We start from the raw sequence: 22,430 nt of genomic DNA, 5'->3' as shown, positions 1-22,430 counted from the left end.
TAGATTAATATCGTGATTGAGGGGCTTGGGAAACATGAAAGAGAAGTTTTTGAGAAATTGAAAAGTAACTAGAATATATCAAAAGTAAACAATGATACTTCGGTAAACTCCCAATTTGAAAATATTACTTTATCTTATTTGTGTTGTACTTTAGTTCATGTATTAATTGTGTTTCTTTCAGATAAGTTTTAGGATGAGTCCTTATGCGCGTTAGTGTTTTTTGTAGAGTTCAGAAACAAAGTATGTAATAAAAGATTTTTTTATTACAAACGAAGCGACACATTCAAAGAATAATGACAGCAAGAAATTTCTGGGGGTCTGTGTGAATAGAAGGTCAAAACCGTAGGAAAACTTCATTAAATTTGAAAATGTAGGTTTGTCTCTGGAACTTCGGTAGCAAGTCTAATTGTTCCAATAGACATACAATAATTATTTAATGAGACGTAGAACTAAGAAGATTCAACAAGATAATAGAATAATAAGATTCCGATAAATCACTTAAGACGAGACGAAAAAAGTTTTCTGACAATTTATTGAAACTGAGCAACAGCAAAGTTTTCAAATAATTTTTAAGAAACTCTCGCCATTTTTAGCACATTGATAAACCCTATCTCGCAAAACTCGTTGACTTTATTTCAAGTTGTAAAACTTATAGGCGGGGGAATTACGATCGTTCAGAGTAAAAGGTACTTCCTTGCTTCCAGTCAAACCTTCTTTGAACATGAAGCGAATACGGACTTCCCCTTGTTCCGTAATCCAGTCCCTGAAGATTCTAGGTTCAAATAATTCAAATCCTGCCAAATATTAATTTAAATTAAGAATTCGCGAAATGACATACAAATTTATTTAAACTTTGCATTATTCCCTGTATGTGTTATATTTAAGGAGTATACGACAAAACTAATAATTTTTGCTTGGAATTAAAATATTTACAAGAAAAACAATGATTTCTCCAAGTATTATTTTATTTATGAGTATCGTAAATCTACAAGAGTTATAGATGAAGTTCAATTGTTAATAAAACAGCCCCTTTTTGCTGATAAAACTAACTTCGTGATTTTAATCAGTTAAGAAGACTTCAGTGTCTCAAATATATGTTTTAAGTCCGTTGCAAAGCAATGATATGATTATCTAAAAAGTGTATACCAAACTCAGCATTTTCTTACAGAAGTGCACGATTTATCGTAGAGCTCTTCAAGCTTACTTCACAAAATTAGTTTTAATTGTTTGCAAAGATAATTATTTAATCTGTAGGGATTATTTTTAGAATCAGAAAGCAGTTTGGCTAAAATACGAAAAAAAAAGCAATGATGTATCTCATTATATGCGGCTTGTCGAAAACCTGCTTATGCTTGCTTCGTAGCCTCATTTCACATCAGTTTTCCTTGTTTGCGGAAATATTTAAATCTCATAAGACAGAGGAGTTTATTATTTATGAACTCTATTTTCAACTATTACCTGACACCGAGTCCCTTGAATAGTTTGAAATAACGACAAATATCCGCGAAACCTGGCAATTGGTTTTATGCCTGTTTTTGTAGGTACTTGTTTCAAACTTAACCTTTAGTATTAATTCAGCAGTCGGTTGTTAAGTTGCAGTCACTTTACTTTCTTCGACAACTTCACTTTCAGTTCCTCATAAAAGGAAATTATCTTGTAAAGAACATTTTTAAAGAGCGTAGTAAAATTACTACCAAGAAATACGCTAGAACCTTGATAAGTTTGTCAACAAATATCTATCTTGGATCCATGAATGCCATTATTTTAAATACGAGAATTGTACCATCGTAATTTTTTCAAACAGATAGTTTTACCTAAGCTTTGAAAAAGTCAAATTTGGAAATGTTTTAAACGTTAGAATTAACTAAACTAATATTTTACCAAATAACCATTTAACAACTTAAATTATTAATTGGTTGCAACGTGGTTCGTTCTTCTAGATCTAACATTTCGGAGAAATATGCTGACATTTTTTAAACACGTTTTTCTCGTTCTCTGAATATAATATTTTGTTTTAGTTTATATTTTGTTTGGAAATATGAATCCCCTGTATATAAAATAAAAGTTGTTAATTTCTATCAGCAAGTCAGTGTTATGTTAAAAACTGTAACTTGTAAAACCTACTTGTAATACAAAAATGACTGTAGCTCAACACATTATGTACGTGTCTGAAGTCTAGTAAAACCATATCAAATTTAAAATAAGCTCAAAAAATGAAGAAAATTAACATATAAGTTCAAATCAAAGTTTAGGAGTTCAGATAAAAGGCAAAGAAATATTATTAAATACTAAACATTACCAGCTAGAACTTAAATAGTATAAATGTATGTGCCACACGATAGTGTATGGATCGAAATTAAATACAGCTTTGCGAAAAAAACGTTATTTTTATACAATTTGGAAAGAAAGCATGAACTTGCATTCCACGCAACTTTCGCTGATACCGTTTTGTTTAAATAACGTCCAGCATTTTACGTAATTAAATAATATGTTGCTCCTTATTTTTCCAATAATGATGACTTTGTAACTCAACAGCTGAAGATGTTTTTCTGTATTCCACATTTCATTGCATTTAGCTTAAGCTTCAACACCGTATATTTAAAAACAGAACAACGGAAGCATACTATGCGCACTATTCTTTTGGCCAAAATCTTTAATTTTCCATCGAATGAGAAAATATATCTGAAAGTTAGACAACTTCCCCAACTAAGGCATGGTCGTTAGAAGACTTTTTCACATCCGTTATTACCAAAGAAAAATGTTGGGATCATAAAATCAGTCAGCGTAAATGCCAAACAATAAAATCTTTACAGATGTACCCCAAAAATTAGTTGAGTAGTAACCAGTCATAAAACAAACTTTTTATCCGAAACGGAAATCTTAACAACGAAACTTTAGGGCGATTTTATCTAAAGCACGACTGACAAATATATTCGAAGAGACAAAATCTCCCCTCGTAATAAATTATGATACATCTTTAAAGAACATGTTTCGCGTGTGGTGTTATATGTTTTGACATATACGTATTTGTTAGATTTGATGGGGAGAAAACTAATGAAATTGCTTTTGCATCCTATTTCTTCAACAGTGCAAGAAGTATGACGCAAAGTTGGTTCAATCAAAGTAGACAATCAATCAAAGTAGCCTTCAATAATTTTGACAAAGTTTATAACTCCAAATACTACCTACAATTTTTAGCATTTTATATCGAAAGTAACATTCAATTACGAGAAAATTTTATGACATTTCTTCATTTCTTCAGCCATATTCTAATAAGCCTAGACTGTTTCAATACAATTGATGTCATATTATAATCAAAATCAAATACAACTTGATTTGACCTTGTATAGCATGTCTATGACAAACATGAACTTTGCCCAGGTTTTTCCATAATTTAGCACAAAGCTATTTTTTGTTGAAAAGACGTTACTTTGTACAGGCTTTACTATTAAACTATTTGCGTGTTTTAAGCACATGGCAGATTTTCTCTTACTGCATTCTCTAGATTATTCAGAGATATGATAATGCTACTGTAACTGCAATCTCTAAATACGAGCATGCTGATTTAGCTGCTACAAACATTGATTTTGGACTTAAAAAATTACTTTCAGTGAAGTGTGGATTTAAGACGATTTTAAGTTTTTGCGATAGAGAAACGAGCATTGTGACAAATATGGAAAATTATTATAAGACCTGCAGAATATTTGCTTGCACTAGAACTTTTATAGAAATTTTTATTGCAAAAACTACAATATAGAGGGTGATTTCAAATTGGAATAATTCCTTTTGAGTGGCTCACTTGAAGAGTACGAAGAAATTATTGAAATTTTTGTTTTAATAATTTCTAGAAGATATTAACAGTTGAAAATCGAATTTTAACTTTGCTATTAAGAGTTATTTTGAAATTGCCTCATGTTTAAGTGGTAGCATATTGGCATTCTTAAGCATTTGAACAGAAAAATTAAGACCTTTGCTTCAAATTACAAATTTTTTCTATTTTAAAAAGTTCTCTTCTATAATTTTTTGATGCACAGTCAAAGCGGTAATGATGTTTTTTGTCACAACTCACTCCAACAAACGGCTAGAGACACAGGAAAATTGGCGCCAGAAAAATAGTGGACGACAATAGATGTTTGGGTCCCAAACACAGGGGAACAATAATCGAAGATAATTGCAGCAGAGCCTTCCTGGGGGTACTCAGAGCACAATAACTGACACTTTCCCAGGCACCAAACAAATACCGAGGAAGAACTACATTCCTACCTTGTAGATAAGATTCACAGATCACAAGGACACATTAAACCAATTGCTTACTGAACACCGCTACAAATTAAGCAGGAGTTAATTAACGGAATACGAGAAGCTGCTCGAGAAGAATGCATAATAAGGTGATACACAGGGGCTAACTTGTTTGGAGTTAAAGAATCTAATGTAGGTTTACATGTATACATATCATTTACATGTAACATATCAATTCGAGGTGATGAGGACAATTAAAAACAATTTCTTGTCGACAATATTGACTTTTCGAAAAAGTACGTTCTCACATTCAACAAACCCTGTTGAATTTACTGTTCATCCTTGCCTATTTTTTTGTCACTTTTTGTATTTTTTTATAGTTTCCGTAATTTTTAATAATTATAATATTGAGTTTCCAAGTTCAAAACGCCGACGTCTAGAAACAGATACAATTAAAATGCATTAAAACCATAAAAACACATTTTTTGCAAAACCGTCAGGTCACTGAAACGTCTGAATCTGGGTGGTTCTGAATCACCCTGTATATAAATACACACTGTGCTTATAATATACCGCTAACTTCACTTATGGAGAGTTAATACATATATCTGAATAAGACCACATAAACTGACAACACTTTTTCTGGAGTTCCGAAATAAACTTATTTCATTCCCAACAACATCTATCTTATTTATTCATAAGTTACTTAAGCAGAACCTTTTTAGCATAAATGTTCGAGATTGTCCTTTTAATTAATGTTTTTATGAGTCCGACTACGCAAAAATGAAACATTTTCGGCTGTAATTTTGTTCTGTTTCATGGCTTCGCCTTCAGATTTAATTCGAGCAGGAAGAGTTACTTTACAAAGCGATGCTGTCCCATTACACTACAACAAAACATAATACGACATACGAACAAACAAAGAGAAATACCGTGATATTATATTTTATGTGATTATGTGGTTCGCTTCAGAGTATTTTTTTTTATTTACTTGATATAATAACTGCCTTAGTATATTAGATCAAATAAACAGCACAATTAATGAAAATGTTTGGATATACAATTTTCTCCATCTTTGGAAGTATTCACGTTCCGTAAATAACAAGTTTGGAATGACTACTTAACAATTTCTGTCAATTGGAGTCCGCATTTTATGTAAAAACCAAGTAACAAGGGAGCTAAATCAATTTCCTTTCCCAATATTCCATCATAATACTTCCCCATATCACTCTCGTTTGGACTCTATTTTTACCCTCTTCTATATTTTTTTATGATCTGGCATTACACAAAAAACAACTCATATTCCCCAAACGATTCAACTGAAGTGTTTTATAATACATGATCGGCGAATTGTTGGCGGGGTTGTTTCAGGGCATATTTTTTCTGCGCCAGCCGTAAGCTGATAAAAGTGGCACGTATTATATAAAATACAGTTCATGTTTGATATTGCAACAATGACTGTAAATATAATTTGATGATACTTTCGATTTAGATAAATCTGATACAATGTGTCCTTTTTGGACCACAGTCGAAACTTGGTTTAAAAGTGTTTAAGTTCAATTTAAACTGCTCAACAAAATCAACGTTACACTGACAAATTTGGATCAAGTTGGATAAATTCTTAATGTTGCGAGCGATTCTATTTCTGATTGATACGTGATATATTTGATTTTTTTTGGCTTGTGTGTGTTTTTGCAAAAAAATTTAGTTTAGAGGAAGTTTCGACAGGATGAATGATATAATGCAAAATTGGTGAAAGTTCCACATGCTCTCACTTGGACAAAAAACGGTTGATTGTATTTCAACACGGCAGGCATTAAGATGGACTTCGAATCTAGAAAGAAGGTTTTCAATTTTTCGCTCGCTCAAATCGCTTTTATTTATAGGGTGGTCTTAAAAATCAACTTTTTGGTATTGTAGTGATTGTAAAATCTGAGGCTCCTGTTGAAACTGAAACTTGACTTTGAATAAATAAAAATTAAACACGTTTGAAGGTAACTTCCCATAATTGAAAGTCTTCAAGAATCACAGATTTCGGGGACAATTCCCATTTGTTTATTTTTTTATGCTACCCTATATATCGATTTTGATTAGTCTTAGCCCTCTATTGCATGATTTAGAAGAACCGATTAAAAGTTTTAGAAGAAATATATCTTTATGCTACATAAGTAACACAATTTTAGATTTTTCTTCTAAATTTTTGGTTCTTGTCTAAAAAATAAAATATTCCCGAAAGCGAACACTGCGGATTAGTTTTGTATAAACAATGTAAAAGGTGCAACTTTACATAAGTAAAAAAAAAATATTTTTTATGAATAAAATTTAATGAAAAATTTTTATTCAGAATTACATCAAAACTAAACTGTACATTTTAAACATACATTTTTTGCCCATTTACCAAAACTACCTAATCTTTTGGTATAGGCAGGTTCTATTGCTTGTTTGGTCCGTTTTATAACTATTTGGAAGGCTTCTGTTCCACAACTGGCCAGTTCAGATTTAAAATTCAAAAGTAATTTAATATTGTTTTCTTGTGCAAGTTGTTTTGTAATTTTTTGCCTAATACCCAGGGATTTACGACAATGACATAAATATAAAAGCGAATGTTATAAATGATGTTCCAATAAGAACGACGCATTTTAATTTTAAATAAAACAAATACAGAGTGTTCCGTAATCAGATGATCAAAAGAGTACTGCGAAGACGATCTGACCTAACTTTTATTAACAAATGTCTGTCTCCTCTGCTATTGATGGTCAAAGTTCTTCAAAAAAATTATTTTTTTTGAAATATCGGAAGAATAGTATATACGATGTATTTTTCGCTGTGAATATATGATATGTGATATGTAACTTGCTGTGAATTTGTTCTTATGTAAGACTCATATTTTTATGAAACAATAGAGTTAGTGAAAGTAAACGCCCTGCTGTCTACTAACGAACGGCCTTTTTTTAATGTCAAATCATGACACTGCAACTGGCGCGCAATTCAAAATCGTTGTTATTATTGGAACACCCTTCCCAAGTGTATGAAAAAGAGTCATTTACGCGGAGACTTCAGACGCAGAATTGAATCAGGCAAAAGTTCAATTCCCTGAAATTCAGTATTTAAACCATCTGTTTAGCATCGGATTTATTTCCATTTCATTTGAGAAATATTAAAATTTTTCCCAAATTAGAAAAGAGTAATAAAGATGTTATATTATCTGAATCTTCATCGCTGCCGATATCATCTGAATATTTCATTCAAGCAATCAATCATTCACGTTCAGAACTAGTAATTTTCGGAATTTTGTCCTCAGAAAGCTCAAAATCTACGCTTTCACCGGTAATATTTCCTACGTAAAAAACAGTTTGACCTTTTTAGCATAAAAATGTATGCAACTAAGTTATTTCTGTGTATATTGCCCCCACGTTGGAACAAAAATTCAAAGATGCGTTTTTAATAAAGTTCTGATAGTTTGAAGTTATATACTACAAAATGATATTTAAAAAACGATAATTATTACTTAGCAAAAACGGAATTCAAGCATTAAGCTGCACACGCTGAACGAGAAAACTTCTGTTGTCTCATCAGATAATCCGGAAATTAAAATATAAAATATTTCGCCTATGCCTGCCAGCTAGTGAAAACCAATATGTTATTAAATATCAGTTTTTTCAAGAAAACACATCATGCATTCAAACTTGATTTTGTGAGTTTTATCTAATAAAGAATTACAAAAAAGGATTATTGGTCTCGTTTGGGAACGAATTGCAGTAGAGAGTAAAAATGAGCTCAAGATCGAGGAATTCGGACCAAGAGCAGAAAAGTTATCGCTGTAAGACCAAAAAGTAGATTTACTACCACTACGCTGTAAACAAACGACATGGGCGAAAATGTATAATAACAGTTTTGAGCTATTTGGTTCCTTTTTTAACTTTTGGTCCTGAGACCTAAAACACCGCATTTTTGTTCCCTAATTGAACACGCACGGATGCCAAACTTCTGCAAAACTTTGCATTTTTTCATTTGCTACCCTGTACAAAATGTATTTGAACTTCTTAGTTTTTGCCAAAACACTGACGAACAAGAAACAAATGGGAATAGAGAACGCTTTAAAGAGAAATCAAATGGCTTGAAGCATTCCAGATTTATCCACTTCCAACATTAGGGCAAATTTGGCTGTGCAACTTTCATTTTTTTACGCAGTTTACTTTTAATTTTTCCTATATATGTTTATTAATTTCACACTCGCCCCTTAGGGTCCCCCAAGGGTTTAAATAACCATTGGTGTAAAGCAAAGAGGTGCAACTTACACATGTTTTTATTTTTGCTGACAGGGCGCACAAACAAAGCCAATTAAACCTATAAAAGCCAAAAAAGAAAGATATATTTCTCAGAAACGAGTCCGTTTCCAGATAAAATGCATTTGGATAAAATGTTACAGTGAATTACTAAACGGGAACTGATTTCAACAGTTTCAACTAGACAATTTCCAGAAATAATTCCTTGAAAACAAATGGTGTCATGGAATGAAAAGGTTTATTCCAACCAATAAGAGTATCAGACTATGAAGGCTTTTACGGCCGGTCAGATTACATTTATAAATGTTTTCCGGGCTTTGAAGCCGTGGTCTATCGGAATTTCTTCCTGACGTTTCGTCCACAACTGCGGTGGACATTTTCAAAGGCGATGAGGCAGTGGGCGAAGTGATCTCCCGTGCTTTCCGACTAAGAATGATTAGTCGGAATTTATAAATGTAATAAGAGTATCGTTCATCTGCATCAAGAGGTTTATGTGGTGAAGAAATTCCGACGAAGATGATTCCACAATATCAAACAATTAGGATATTTTTTGTCTTGAATTTTCGCCTGTTATAAAGTAGGCATTTCCATAACAGTTCGCGCTATGAAAGAAGTAGTATAGGTGTCATGCCTTTTTCTAGGTCAAAGTTAAAATAACAAGAAGAAGTTGGTGTGTACAGACTGGATCAAAATCAAACAAACAAGTTTTTTATAATGAAGTATGTATGTAATTAATGAAGGCCAAGTACTTACGACAATTACGTCATCATCAGGGCCGTCGTCAAAACAGAAGCAAACATCCCCAAGCGCACCAAAGAAAACATGTCAAGCAATGGTCAAAAATAGTCAAAATTGGTTAAAAACTGGTTAAAACGGTCTAAAATGGTTAAAATGGTACTCATATGGCAAACTTACAAGAAACAGACTAAAGTTAAAATTAGAACAAAAACAATTAATATAAAGTTAAGTTGAAACCAGTCTGATAAAGATGGCCCTGATGATGACGTAATTGTCGAAAGTACTTGGCCTTAATTGACACAAAAAACTCGTTTGATTGATTGTTGACAAAACTCTTGCATTTTTTTTTGCTTTTTACAAATGAAACTGGATTTCGGCAATGGGCAGAAATAGAAAAATCCTCACTTGACCATGGAATGAAAATTGCAAAACCTGTTTTCTGTGTTTCTGTGGGAAGGCTTAATAGGAATAATTGAGTCATACTTCATGCCACTAATATTCAATATCGATATTAGACTTTTGAATAAATTTGTTCTCGGTTCTTTTGAATATGTGCACCTTTATATTATTAATTCCGCCACATTATGATTTCGTAGTTCGACGCTTTTAAGGAAAACCTTTGCAGCTAAGCAGGCTAGGTTCGGAGATGACCCGATTTAAACAAAGTGACTAGTTTCTTTTGGCGATATTGAGAATTTTATCTCTAAATATAAATTTTATATAGATCCCTTAAAATACTTAATAATCTGAGCTGCCACTAAACAACTAACCCAGGGTCTCCCAAACTTTTTCGGTAATGGAACACTTTCCAAATCTAGAAATTTAACAACTAAAAAAACTAACGTCACTACATTTTTCATGGGGTCACATCAGGGCGTAGGAAATGTCAAGCATGTTTTCGCAGAACACTAGTTTACATAATACAATTTGATGAATACAATTTGGGAACCTGTGAACTTATCGAACGAATTATTAAAAGTTGGGCTGAGAGTTGAGCTATCTATGAGATTCCGTCACATCTTTTTAAGAACGTTCAATTTGCAGGTAGGAGATGATCGTCAAGTTCAAAGTCAAATTTTCTAAATTTGTAATCAAACTATTAGCACTTTTAATTAACTCCAATACCATCACTGCTTTGTCAGAATATTAGTGAATATGTGTTTCGTGGAAATGAGGTGCTTGACACAAACAAAAAAAATATATTTATTATTGAGACTTTTTAAGATGTTTATATAGGAATGTTCGCTTTACGCATTTTTAGTTAGATAAAAAAAAAGAAATTGAAAAGTTATCGAATTAATAACTCAAAAATTAAATTACTTTTATGAACTAGATCAAGGAATACAGAAACAACACTGACTTACATATAATGGTGCGTCCTTTTTATTATTTAAAAAACATAAACTCAGATGGAAACGAATAAATTCACACAACCTTGGTACCAGACTTCAGCATTTTATGAGAATGTAAATCCTCCCACCTAAGGCGCATAGGCTTGCCGAAAATTCGTGTATCCTCGGTATTATTGTGTTCCACATTCTGTACAAACCTCTTTAATGCTACCGATGCTCTTCATAAATACTTTTCGCGTCTTATGCTTCTGGTTCTTTGCACTGCTTTTAAGTTCGTTCTTTTACAGGCTGCTTCTAACTTCTATCGTCTCTTGAGTACCGCTGGTTCTTTTACTTAGCACAAATTTCAACTTCTCCGGTACGAGAGCGATTTTATTCAAACCACTAAGCACAACTCAGTTTCATGTGCTTGGAAACGACTTATCTGTGTCGATATCCGGTTAAGCGCGTAGATAGAGGTCTGGAGGATGCACATGAGTGAAGGTGCACATTGCAGTATAACTAGTAACTGATTTTTCAGGCCGGACAATAAATATCGTCATCATCAATACCATCGTCATTATCAAATCCAGAAGATCCATTTGTCTGAATAGTTTGCGGTTCAACTTTTTCCAGTAAATAAAAACATTGTGAAACATTCTATTTGTGAAACTTTAACTTTCTATTAATTTAGGTTAGCTCAGTTCGGCACAGGGATAAATGTAGATGGTTCTTCACGAAACGGTAGTACCATTTGAATTGAACAAAATTGAGCCCATTTGCTATAATGGATCCCAACTCGGATCGCTTATGTTTGCAATGTTTCACGAATGAGTTAAAATTGGAGCCCTATACTGAGAAAAAGTTGTAACGGTGTGCTCCTCAAACTTGCATACGCGATCAATCGCATTTTAGACATGGTGGAAAGAACTTTTAAACTAATAAAAAATACCTAAATAATTAAATTATTTAAAAATGATAATTTGCTATTTAAAAGCAGTGATCTTTCGTTCCAGTATAAAAAATTAAAAATTCTTAGAGCGTTCATAAATAAAGCTAGAAAGCACTTACAAAGTTTGGCCAAAGCCAATTTTTAGTCTAAACTATGTCTAGGGCTCAATTGATATTAACTAATTAAGGCTAAAAAATGGGAAAATGATCACTCGAACTATGCTAAATGACTTAAGCAAACTAAACTATTCGAAAATTATTTAAAATAAAATAAGTTACAATGATTAAAATAAAAGGCTACTAAAACTAGCATATAAAAAGTTTAATTTTAAATTAAAACTGAAACTTACCGCTGTTTAAAATAGCCTCGCATCCAATTAGGCATACCAAATAGATCAGCGCAATCAGTTCACTCGGTCCCTTTCCCATTCTCATTATACCACCGTACACATCAAGCCTAATTAAAAACTTTGTTCCATTCTAAGATGCAATTGTCACTTGCTAATTAAAAGCCGCTAATGACAAATCCGGTCAAAAGGCGGCATTCCCACGATTTGATAAAAACACGCGCTAATAACGATAATAAAGAGCGAAAACTCCCGCGTGGCACGCAACGTGTTTGCACTTGTCGCGTTTTTCCCTCCAGATTCAGAACATCCACCGCATCCGCATACGCCAACGGTTACCCGAAATCTGAAGCGACGATATATCGCATTGCTGGCCGGCCGGCGTAGAGCTAAGTTCTGAAACACTTGCTATCTTGCTCATTTTGCGGTCGTCACCGAGCAATTTGCATTTGGCGATCAACGATTCTCCCATTTTCCCAATAGGGCTCATGGGCGTGCGGAAACTTCTCTCTTTAACCCTTTTCCAGTTATTTTAACAACTCGATGTCCAGACTTTCCAGACCGCTCATGGTCGCTGCAGAACTGATTTGTGGTTCTATAAATTTAGGTTACAGCGTAAATTTGTTAGCTTGCCTGAAACTTGATTATGTAATAAAGTAAATAAAACTCCTATCTTGCTAAACTATAAGCTTTATTTTAAATGATTTATTTATTTATTTTTATTTTTATTTATTACCATAAAGTTTACAAATTGAATACAAAGTAAATTCCACGCATGCGAAGGCTGTTATAATGACGCATCAATAAATCGGTGTGTTCGTTTACTTATACTCAACTTTGTAGCTGTTAGAATTTTTACTTTAGCTATAACATTATACAGGGTTTTCGCAAAATGCGTTAGGAAATATTCAAGGGTGTTTCTACAGTCTAAAATAATAGTAGTAAGCTGTGCGCGCTTGCAACCCTTTAACCCATATATTTGCGGTCGGTTGTCGTTTACGCTGAACTGTTGATTTCACTGGAGTGGACTGTATCAATTTTGTTAGGACACTTGCAAGTTTCTTCATAGGATTTGGAATCAAACGTTGCAAGGGCAATAAACTAAACTTTATTGTTCTAGAGCGTTCGAATGAGTGAGTGCTGTTACGGATTCAGGCTTCAGATCCGTCAGAAGGGTAGTGGTTAAGGACCGTCTGACGGATTTACAAAGTAAAGCCTGAACCACGTAACAAAGGCGTTTAGATAAGGATGGGCGCAAACATAAGCCATGTAGCAAAAATTCGAAATCGTAACATTTTGCGAGTTGCAGCTTAACAAACTTCTTTTTTTTTTCTTTTCATTTTTTTGCGGGTTAAATTAAAAATCCGTACAGAGTTTTAGTTGAGTGATCTCAAACTTTCAGACAAAGAATTGTTTCTCTACGTTGCCACTGGATGGCACTTTACGTGCATTCCATTTTCCCCATGACTTCTTTGACACAGAAAATATAGCAAAAACGAATATGCGATTTTAAATATTAGACAATATTAGACAAAAATGTGCTCTTGCCACGACTCGAAAAAACTTTTATTTTAGGAGGAAATTGACACCAACATTTTTATCACTTTCAACCCAGTAGTCCTGTATTCAATTGGAATCGCAGCAAATCAAGTGGTCTGGTTTTAAAATATGCCAAATTTGACAATTCATAGTAATTATTGTATTACTTTTAATTTTGACTATTTTTTCTCCTCTAAAACCAATAAATTAAAACGGAACGGGAATGTTGTGCACCAAGATATGAATTTTTGTTATTGGGCAGCAAATGGGAATGCGGAAGAGGCCAGACGTATTTACCTCACAGCGTATCATTATAAAGGGTGTTCCAATAAGAACGACGGTTTTGAATTGCGCGGCATTTGTAGTGTCATAGTCTCTCGACTGAAAATATCGCAACCGTACGTGCAAATGTTGAGGAAAGCCCAACCACATCAATTCGGCATAGCATAGAGCTCAGGAAATTAGGGTTGCCACAACCACTATACATCGAATTTTGAAAGATTTGAAGCTTCAGGCGTACAAAGTTGAATTGACTCAAGAGCTTAAGCAGGAAGTCCATGAGCACCAAAGAGCCTTTGTTGATTGGATTTTAGAACAACAACAATTGGACGGTGATTTTTCAACAAAAATAATCTTTAGTGACGAGACCCGTTTTCATCTTGATGGCTTCGTTAATCGACAAAATTGTCGCATTTGGGGTACCGCAAATCCACGAGTGATCGTTCAGAAACAGATGCTTCCAAAAAGAGTCACTGTTTGGGTTAGTTTGGGTTAGTCCAAAACAAATAGATGTTTTGTTGATTTGGAGGTATATATTTGATTTTCATCATCAAACAATTTTTGGACTGAATATTCCTCTGACAGAGAGATATAACCATGTGTGAAGAATAGAGCTATTGGTCACACTAAAATTTTAAGCGTTTCAATAAAATAATAGTTCAGCAGATCTAAAGCAAAAAAATTGATAAATGATGGATTACAGGGCCACCTGTCAAAATCGAAGAAAATGTTTTAGATAAATTATTCTCAGTTTTTGAGCAGCTTCTCRTATTCAGTTAATTAACTCGTGCTCCATTTSTATCTTCTTGTGCTGTGTGTATCGTACAAACGCCTTTCCTCGGTATTTACTTGGTGCTTGGGAAAGTGTCAGTTATTGTGCTCTGAGTGCCCCTGGAAGGCCTTGATTCGATTATGCCCGATACTTGTTCCTCTGTGCCTGGAACCCAAACATCGACTGTCGTCCACTATCTTCCTGGAACCACTCTCCTCGTCCTTGGTTGGCGTGAGTTCTTTCAGCTTCTGCTTTGTTACTGTAGCATTTCCCCTGAACTAATCGCATATCAGCAAATTCGTGAAAGGAAATTCGAAGATCGTAAATTTTCTTTTTGAATGCTTAAGTATTCCAATAGGCTGCCAATCCAACGTGGGATTTTTTCAAAATAATTCTTAATAACAAAGTTGAAATTCGATTTTCAATTGTTAATATCTTCTTCTTATATATATAAATGTTTTTCTGGCACTCCCCAAGGGAGCCTCTATCACTCCTTAAAAGAAATGACGCCAATTTTGAATCACCCCGTATAAAGGGTGTTTCGTAAATATGTTAAAATATTTTAACAACTTGTGCTTCTCGTCATTTAAGAGGGGGGAATTCCTGGGAATTATTTTAATTTGAGGGGTCGTTGTTGAGATATTTGATTACCAAAATGGCGGAAAATATTAGTTTTTGTTGTTTTTCTTTAAAGCGGTTAAACATAGAAACTTCAATTTAGGTATACATTATAAGCTGATTGAGTCCCATTTTATGTTAATGTTTTCTGGTTCAGTTTGCTTTTATACAGGGTAGAAATATGGAACCCCTACTTTTGTTTTATTCAGAACTTTTTTTTGTGTGCACTTAAACTTTTCTCGACATAATTTTCCTAATTACTGCGAGTTATTTACCAACTTTTTTATCTCTTACTGTAATTAGTTAATTTTTTTAAATATAATAACGTTTTATATAATAATTGTGGTACACATTATTAGTTGATTACTAACAACCTACATTATTTTTATAAATTGTGTATTTTGGATCAGATTACAATTATTAAGTTTGAATAAATTTTACTTAAATAATAACATGGTGACAATATGCGCAGTAATATAAACTAACAAAATTAAATTTAAATAACCATTCTAATCTTAACCTAGCAGCTGTTAAAATTGGTCACCTTGACACTCTTGGCGTAATCGCAGTCTTTTAATGAAATTAAAATTTACAGACCGAAAAGTTCGCACTGAAGTTCTCATTTCGTTAGAAATATTAAATATTATTTCCTGAAGTTCTTCGATTGTATTTACTTCTGTTCTTCTCTTCTGAATACACCGTATTTTTAAATGGCTCCAGAAGTAAAAATCAAGCGCGTTTAGACCGGGAGATCTAGGGGGCAAGTTTATAGGAGCTTCTTGACCTCTCCCAATCCAACGGTTTGGAAAGTTTGGATCAAGCCGAAACGATTTAATTTTTTTGCGGGCAAACTAGTGCTCTTAGGAAAAAATAATAAGATATAAAAAAGTTGATAAATACTGTACCGTGGATGGCCGGGTATCAAACTCTTTCTTCAGCTTCTAACTTTTATTAAACTCGATATCACTTTAAATACGGAACAGGAACAAACTAATTTCTAAATTAACGTCAATTTCACAAACAATAACAATAGCAAACGGAAAACTCGGACTTCCGACTCGCGGGGTTTAACCTATTTTGAACTCGGTCGCTGCTGTCACTGCACTGACTCCCCTCTGCTTTTGAACATATTTACTTCAGACAAGTTTTACATACTTCTTACTGCTACTTATTCTACGGATCCTTAATGCTAAGATCTTGTTGTTTAAAATGACATCATATGACTTATTCTAACCTAAACCTAAACCTTAACACATCCTCTAATGGTTCCTAAGCTAACTTAAATCTAGCCCATGGTCCTCCTTGTGACTCCCTTCTGGTTCTCTTCGCCGCTTATATAGTTTCCTTCAGGTAACCCAGACGGTTCTCGAAATCTCCAGCCCAGGTGCGAAATTTTCCGCATATCAGTGTCATATTTGACAGTAAATGGGGCGCAAAGGAGGCTCCCATTTACTGAAATACTATGAATTTCGCCCCCATTCCAACGTGAGTACCCCAGGCCATTTCCGTTACATTTATGTTCATAAAAGTTCAGGTGCACACAAAAAAGGTCTGAACAAAACAAAAGTTGGGGTTCGACGTTTCTACCCTGTATAAAAGTAAATGAACTACAAAACACTACCATAGAATGGCACTCAATTAGCTTATAATGTGTACCAAAATTTAATTTGCTATGTTTAACCGTTTTAAAGAAAAACAACAAAAACTAATATTTTTTGCCATTTTGGAAATCAAATATCTAAAAAATGAGACCTTAGTCTTAGTCTTAGTGGTACGTGGTATTTTGGGTGCGATTTCATTATTTGCTTTAAGACGTTTGGAGAGATGTTCATCAATTACACGCTTATCATAAAGTTTTTAGACAAACAAACAAAAAATAGACAAACCTAAATAGGTATCTTTTACTGATTATCATCACGGTCACTAATTAACCACAACATCGATTCGAAAGTACGTTGTGTTGTTTCGACTATTCGTGCATTTTTATAAATAAATAATATTTATTATTTTTCAACCTCTTTGGAAGCTTCCAAAAATGGAATTTTGGGGACAATATTAGATAATTACCCTGTATGTATAATTATTACATACATGAGTCTTTTATTGTTATTATAACGATGGTTCAGTTCCAAACAGCAACAAGTCAAAAATCAATGTTTTAAGAAATTCAATGTTAAAGATTACAGGTTTTTTGAGATTGTAATAAACAACAGATTGAAGTCTGATTCATTTATTTCTTTTGAGATTGTTGTTAGCAGACTGTCTCATAACAATAACAAGTCACAAAAACTACTTGTTTTAATAATTTCAGACACAGGGGCGGATTCAGCTTTCGAGTCAGGGAGGGGGTCAAGTACTAGAAATTCAGTATTTTGTTGTCTATGAAAAGTTATAAACCCAGCACGACTCGCGTGTTATTATAAGTTAACACTGTTATGACGCGGTAAATAGACTAGTCTGCTGACATTCATCCGACAAACTATCTAATCACTATTAACCGCTGTAGCTGTTGTCAACGTACAGGGTAGCTCTTTATAAAAGTCAAGTATTGACTGTGTTGTGTCGTGCACCAAAAGAAACTACCCGTTTCAAAGGGCCGTCGACGGGTTCGTTAAATAAAAACTACCGAGATGTCTGTACATAAAAACTTTTAGTTTTTTCTGACAATGTCAAAATCTTACTGGTTTTTTATTTTTAGGTTTTGTTGTATTTGATTCTCTCTTTTCCCGCTCTATTTATCCGTCTCATATACTCGCATCTCTGACATTCTCCCACCTAAGAAACATTGCTGATAAAAATGTTTCTTAAAACTAAAAAAATTAAGTTTGTAATGCTAAACAGAGCTAATATGGGAAGTACATCAAACTAACTATAGAACAAACTCTATTCTAAATAACGACTTGGAATCTTACTGATACGTCCACACCGAGTCGTTTTTTCGACTTCAATACCGACATCTTCAATCTCAGGTTTACGACTCTTCCGGGAAAGCTGCATCTGTGGGTTTTCGCATTAATTTCGCGAAATCATGGGCGAATTCACTTCTGTCTTAGTTTGAACACGAGGCTTAACAGCGCCCAACTCTGAAAGTCTGTCAGGATCACGTCCACACTCCAATGGAAATAATCGTGGTAGTGGACGGAGCAAGCATCCTTTGATAGTCTCCACTTTGGCTAAACGAATCTCCCATCCCTTCCTGGAAGAACTTCTACAACTCGTCCGATGGTCCATTCCAAACGCTTCGTATTGTCGCTGCCGATGAGTACCAGCTTACCAATGTCAACTTGGCGGGTCACTTTTCCTTCGCAAAATAGCTTCAACTGGCCCAAGTATTCTGAACGAAAACGTTTTCGCAGCATTTCACGTAAAGTCTTCCGGATCTTTCGGCTGAATGAGGTTCTATCATTCACATCACAATCAGGTAATATGTCTTTTATATATTCTCTTAAAAACATGAGAGGAGTCAGGGCAATCAAATCTTGAGGATCTTCTGACAAGTAAGTGAGAGGTCTTGAGTTAACTACTGACTCGCACTCACACAAGAGCGTCGATAGCTCTTCATTGTTGAGGCTGGCTCGTCCCAACTGTGTCGAATCGTCTGCAATTGGTAATAAATCTTATGATCCACCCAAACATACGTACGGTTTTGGTGTACTTCGCAAAGTAATTAAAGTGCCAAATTTCGGTTTTCTCCAAATTGTTCAACGTAGTGACAAGTTTCTTTTTCTTTTCCTTATTAATATCTTCCTGGTTGGGAAGTTCAACTGCAGTTGGCCAGGTATTTGGATCGGCGTAAAGCCATCGAGGTCTCTCCCACCATCTTAAGTCGAGGAACTGCTTCGGAGAACACCCACGGAATGGTAAGTCGGCTGGATTATACACTCCTGGCAAATATGACCAATCTGCCGCCGAGGTCAACTTCCTTATCTCGTCTACGCGGTTCCACACAAACACTCCCCACTGCTCCCTTCGTTGGATCCAATGTACTACAGTGGAGGAGTCGCTCAAAAAAAAAACATGGTAACTCTTGTTGAAAATTAAAATTTTTTTATGGTGGCCGCTAACAGTTCCAGTCGAGGTATGGTCATTTTGGTAGCTGATTTACACATGGGCGAAATTCTTGCTTTTGCACCCAACAGAAATACCGACACTTCACCGCCTCGGACAGCTCGTAAAAAGACAACACAAGCATAGGCCGATTGGCTGGCGTCACAAAACGTGTGCAAACTGAATTCCCCCGCTTCGTTGGTACCAGTCATTATCCAACGAGGTATTTCAATCTGTTGTAGGTAATACAACTCTTTAATCCAACTCATAAACTTCTAGGCTAAGTCTTCAGTCACTGGTTGATCCCAGGTCAGGTTGTCCTTCCATAATTTCTGAAGCATCCGTTTCGGAATAAGACTGACAGAACGTAGTACTGACAAAACCAATTGGGTCAGAAACTTTCTGTGTCAAAGCGAGTATCTGTCGCTTAGTAACAGCGTTCATCTCCAAAGTAACGTCTTTCAGGAAACTGTAATACAAAATAAGATAATCTCCTTTGGGGTACCAATTCAGTCCAAGCACTGCACAGGTTTCTTCAAAATCACCAAAATTCATTCCTCTAGTGCGCTCCCACCCTGTTAGATCAAACAGTCCTTGTTTCATTATGGTTGTTGATTCCCGGATGAACTTTTCAACACCATCTTCTGTGCATTAGCTAACCATACAATTATCCACATAAAAACTTCGTTTCAATTCTCCCACGGGAATACAGCAGACTACCCTCGACTTAGCTGAACAGCACAAATCTAAACATTGGGACAAATGATGATCCAAAGTGGCTCCAAGGAGAAAATGACTGCTATTCAACCCAAAAACTACTCTTCGATGGTTGTATACGACTTCGGGTCCTTGAGAGTCTAGCCATAAAAATTTTAAGCAGTCACGATCTGCGGTATGTACACTTATTGGCAGGAACGCCTTACGAATATCAGCCACTACTCCAATCCTTTTCTCTCTGAATCGCAATAACATGGAAGATATTTGTTCTATCAGATTGGGTCCCTTTTCAAGGCAGTGATTCACAGCAGGTTTCTATTTCTCATGAGCCGAAGCGTTAAAAACCGGCCTTTTTTTGGAGTCACACTTTTCCCTTTTATAACAGGCCTGTGGGGCAGATAATGTCCTAGAAGATTATTAACTTTGTCTGGATTAACCTTCTCGATGATTCCCTCTGCTTCCCATTCGGAAAAAATCTGTTCGTATTGATCACACAAACTGGTGGATTTCAATTTTCGAACAACAGACTCCAATGTCTTCTGTGCTAAATTATAATTGCTTGAAAGTGGAGGATGGTCTTCCAGCCATGGTAACCTGACCTCGTAGCGCCCTTCCGAATCAATGTGGATTGTCTGATTAAAAAGTTTCCTGGCTGCAACGGCGGCTTCTTCTTTGCTACGTTTGTCCGAGGGCTCCTTAATCCCAAGGGCTTCCAGTTCCCCGAGATGAGCAAGGGACGCGTTTTGCACCAACAAGTTTAACGTCGTCATGGCGGTAGTTAAACGAGTGCCATTGCTGCTTGAAACCTTTTCCATAAGTGTCCAGCAGAGTTGGGTCTCCATGGCAACCAATCCACAGCGTAATTGTTCTCGTCGCCCGGTGAATAACGTACCTATAACATCAGTCCCTCACAGCAATTCAATTGGACCGGACTGCACATCATCTGATACTTTGATACCCAAAATGTCTAACTCATTGGACCCAGGTCCATGAAACACCGGCAGTGCAGTTCCACAAATAGTAAACTGGTCCAAGGCTTCAAAAGTATGTGAAATACACCTCTGGAAACAGTAATATCGAAACATGTCATGCGTTACCAACATCTCGGATCCCCCAAAAAGCCAATGTACAACCTTTTTCCCTCTTTTGGGTTGACGGTAAAGCTGTGTGGCAGTATCCTTTAGTATATATGACCGTTGTGAGCCAGTATCCACCAGAGCCCTTACTACTTTCGAACCTCTATCTCCTTTTATGGTCACTCGCAGCGTTTGCAAAAATACTTGAGTAGACGTGTGATTAGCTGGCGTATATTCCTTAAGATGACTACCATTTGGTTCCTCCGTCGTGGATGGTTCACCCTACTTGTCATTTCCACCTTCCTGCTTAGTTGTGGCGGGTAGCTCTGAGCACATTAAAGAAACGTGAGAACGACTACATAACAAACATCTCATCCTGCCCCTACACTGGTTCGACTGGTGACCAATTTTCAGACAACGAAAACAGGAACTCCGTTTAGCAACCACTTTTTCCGTTGTTTCAAGCTCATTCTTTGGGCTTTAAAACAGGCTTCGGACAAGTCAGTACTTGAACAAAACAAACAGAGACCCAAAGCAATTGGTTCGTTATGAAGTCTGTCTTTTCCCCGTCTTTGTGCAGCATAGTCTCCTCTAGATGATCTCGTACCACCGGCTAAACCAAAACCTTCAGTTTGAGGAAAAGCATAAGTCGCTTTAGACGAACTTCCAACGAAGAGTCAGTTGGGTCCTCACCACTAGCAGGGCTATTAAAAATAGCTGAACGTTGCCAGACCCTAAGTAAGTCCTGGGGTAAACAAGACTCTGCAATGGATACAACATGGCCGAACATTTGTCAGTTGTTATCCCCAGTGTCTCCAAAGCTCGAAACTGAGTTTCAATTTGATCATACAGACTGCTTATCTCCAACTTTTGTTTAGAGGTTGTGTTGGTGAAAATGAACTTTAATAACTCCCTAACATATACCTCTATTTGAAGGTCCTCCCTGCCGAATCTACTTTGCATGCTTTCTATAATTTTATTATAGTTCTCACTCATGGCGGGATAGCTTTCAACAAGTTGTCGGGCACGACTTCCAGATAAAGTTGCCTGAATTAAGTATTCAATTTCATGAGGGTTGTCTATATTCTCATCTTGATGAACCTTTTTAAATTGAGCCCAAAAAGTCAACCAGCCTTTAATGCTACCGTCATAGTGTTTTGAACTCAATTCGAGGAAGTCTAAATTTACGCATACTTGTGTGGATATTTTCGAAACTGACGGTACTTCTTCTATCAGCCCCTCTGTTGTCACTACCCACATAGCAAAATGGTATTCCCAAAATATACCTGGAACATTCATGTGATGCACATGCATATTCCTGGGACGTGCATGAGTTACACTATGAACATTCCATGTATGTCCCAGGAATCTGTCAGAGCTAATACACTGAATGTTCATGGTATGTTCTGGGAATGTACATGGTATGTTCAGTGAATGTACATGTGTATGTTCTGACAATGTACCTGGTATGTTCAGTGAATATACATGTG

General features: G+C 35.4%; 2 protein-coding genes across 4 annotated transcripts in view; both read right to left on the bottom strand.

Annotated features, from left to right (window-relative positions):
- LOC109546292 (MAM domain-containing glycosylphosphatidylinositol anchor protein 2) overlaps positions 1 to 12,307 on the bottom strand; it is a 317,852-nt gene extending 305,545 nt beyond the window's left edge. The window contains exon 1 of one of the 3 annotated variants that reach the window (XM_048665078.1): positions 11,896 to 12,307. In XM_048665078.1, the coding sequence (XP_048521035.1) occupies positions 11,896 to 11,980 (85 nt within the window). In that variant the 5' untranslated portion in view covers positions 11,981 to 12,307. Of the gene's footprint in view, positions 1 to 10,627; positions 10,729 to 10,812; positions 11,051 to 11,895 lie in introns of those variants that run through there. The other 2 variants (XM_048665089.1, XM_048665083.1) reach the window with 2 other exon arrangements.
- The window catches only part of LOC109541235 (probable E3 ubiquitin-protein ligase HERC4), a gene marked incomplete at its 3' end in the record, with an annotated part of 482,710 nt that overhangs the window by 379,214 nt on the left and 81,066 nt on the right, over positions 1 to 22,430 (bottom strand).

Source organism: Dendroctonus ponderosae, unplaced genomic scaffold (assembly GCF_020466585.1).
Source record: "Dendroctonus ponderosae isolate FM_Combo_2020 unplaced genomic scaffold, Dpon_F_20191213v2 Dpon_F_20191213_1, whole genome shotgun sequence".
NCBI lineage: Eukaryota > Metazoa > Arthropoda > Insecta > Coleoptera > Curculionidae > Dendroctonus > Dendroctonus ponderosae.
The sequence above is the reverse complement of the archived record's forward strand: the minus strand, read 5'-3'. Positions and strand labels throughout refer to the sequence as shown.